Raw genomic sequence first — 1,337 nt, forward strand, 5'->3', positions numbered from 1 at the left:
CACTCTGGTTATAAGTAAACAGAGAGGCTTTGGGCACTGAACACAGAGAAACTGTTAAAAGAGGTGCTCCAAATGGGAGAGAGAACACAAAGAAGTGAACTTGGGATACTCATGGGAAACTTTAGAAATTTTTATTTCTACTTAAGAATAATACTATTTTTTATTACCATACTATTGTCTTCTAGACCTTCATAAGGAGCCATGGACACAAACAATAGAAGTTCCATGACAGATTTCATCCTGCTGGGGTTTTCTGATTGGCCCCAATTAGAACACATCATCTCTGGGATTGTCTTCATCTTCTATATTGTGACTCTGGTAGGAAACACAACCATCATCCTTGTATCTAACCTAGACAGCCAGCTCCATACTCCCATGTATTTCTTCCTATCCAATTTGTCTTTTCTGGACCTCTGTTATGCAACTAGCATCATCCCACAGATGTTGGTTAATCTATGGGGTCCAACAAAGTCTATTACCTACGGAGGATGTGTGCTCCAATTCTTCTTTGCCCTTGACTTGGGAGCGACAGAATGTCTTCTCTTGGCTGTGATGGCCTATGACCGCTATGCTGCTGTTTGTCAACCTCTTTACTACACAATAATAATGCACCCTCAGCTTTGCCAGAAGATGGTGCTCACCGCCTGGTTAGGTGGTCTTGGTAGTGCCTTCATTCTTTGCTCCCTGACTTTGAAGTTGCCAAGATGTGGGCACCGGGAGGTCGATAATTTTTTCTGTGAGATGCCAGCCTTGCTCAAGATGGCTTGTGTCTACTCAAAAGTAATTGAGATTGTAGTCTTTGCTCTTGGAGTGATATTTCTTCTAGTACCTCTATCACTAATTCTCATCTCCTATGCAATTATCACTCAAGCTGTTGTGAGGATCAAGTCAACAGCAAGGTGGCATAAGGTCCTTAATACATGCGGTTCCCACCTCACAGTAGTAACTCTCTTTTATGGAACAGTCATTTATATGTACATGAAGCCACAGAATAGCACATCCCAAGATGAGGGGAAGTTCCTTACTCTCTTTTACACAATCATCACACCCACCCTTAACCCTCTAATCTACACTTTAAGAAACAAAGATGTAAAGAGCGCAATAAAAAGAATACTGTATGTAGAAAAATGGTAAACAAAGGCATGAGTTTGACAGAAAAGAGATAGAGAAATAGTATTGACCTTCACCAACATGAATTGATTCATTTATGCAAAGGGCATTTATTGGATGTTTACCATGTACTAGGATTGTACTAGGCATGGACTTTGTAAAGAAGTACACAGAAATTACAAGGAGACAGAGACACAGATATATAAAGTAAGCTAAATTCACACACT

The 1,337-nt window shown here is 40.2% G+C and overlaps 1 protein-coding gene across 1 annotated transcript; it reads left to right on the forward strand.

Moving 5' to 3' along the window:
• Window positions 1–201: 201 nt before the first annotated feature.
• Window positions 202–1,134, forward strand: LOC102964918 (olfactory receptor 2W1-like). The gene has a single exon (XM_007085940.2). The coding sequence runs from the start codon at window positions 202–204 to the stop codon at window positions 1,132–1,134; it is 933 nt and encodes a 310-aa protein (XP_007086002.2).
• The last annotated feature ends 203 nt before the right edge of the window (window positions 1,135–1,337 follow it).

This window comes from Panthera tigris, chromosome B2 (assembly GCF_018350195.1).
Source record: "Panthera tigris isolate Pti1 chromosome B2, P.tigris_Pti1_mat1.1, whole genome shotgun sequence".
In the NCBI taxonomy this organism is placed as follows: domain Eukaryota; kingdom Metazoa; phylum Chordata; class Mammalia; order Carnivora; family Felidae; genus Panthera; species Panthera tigris.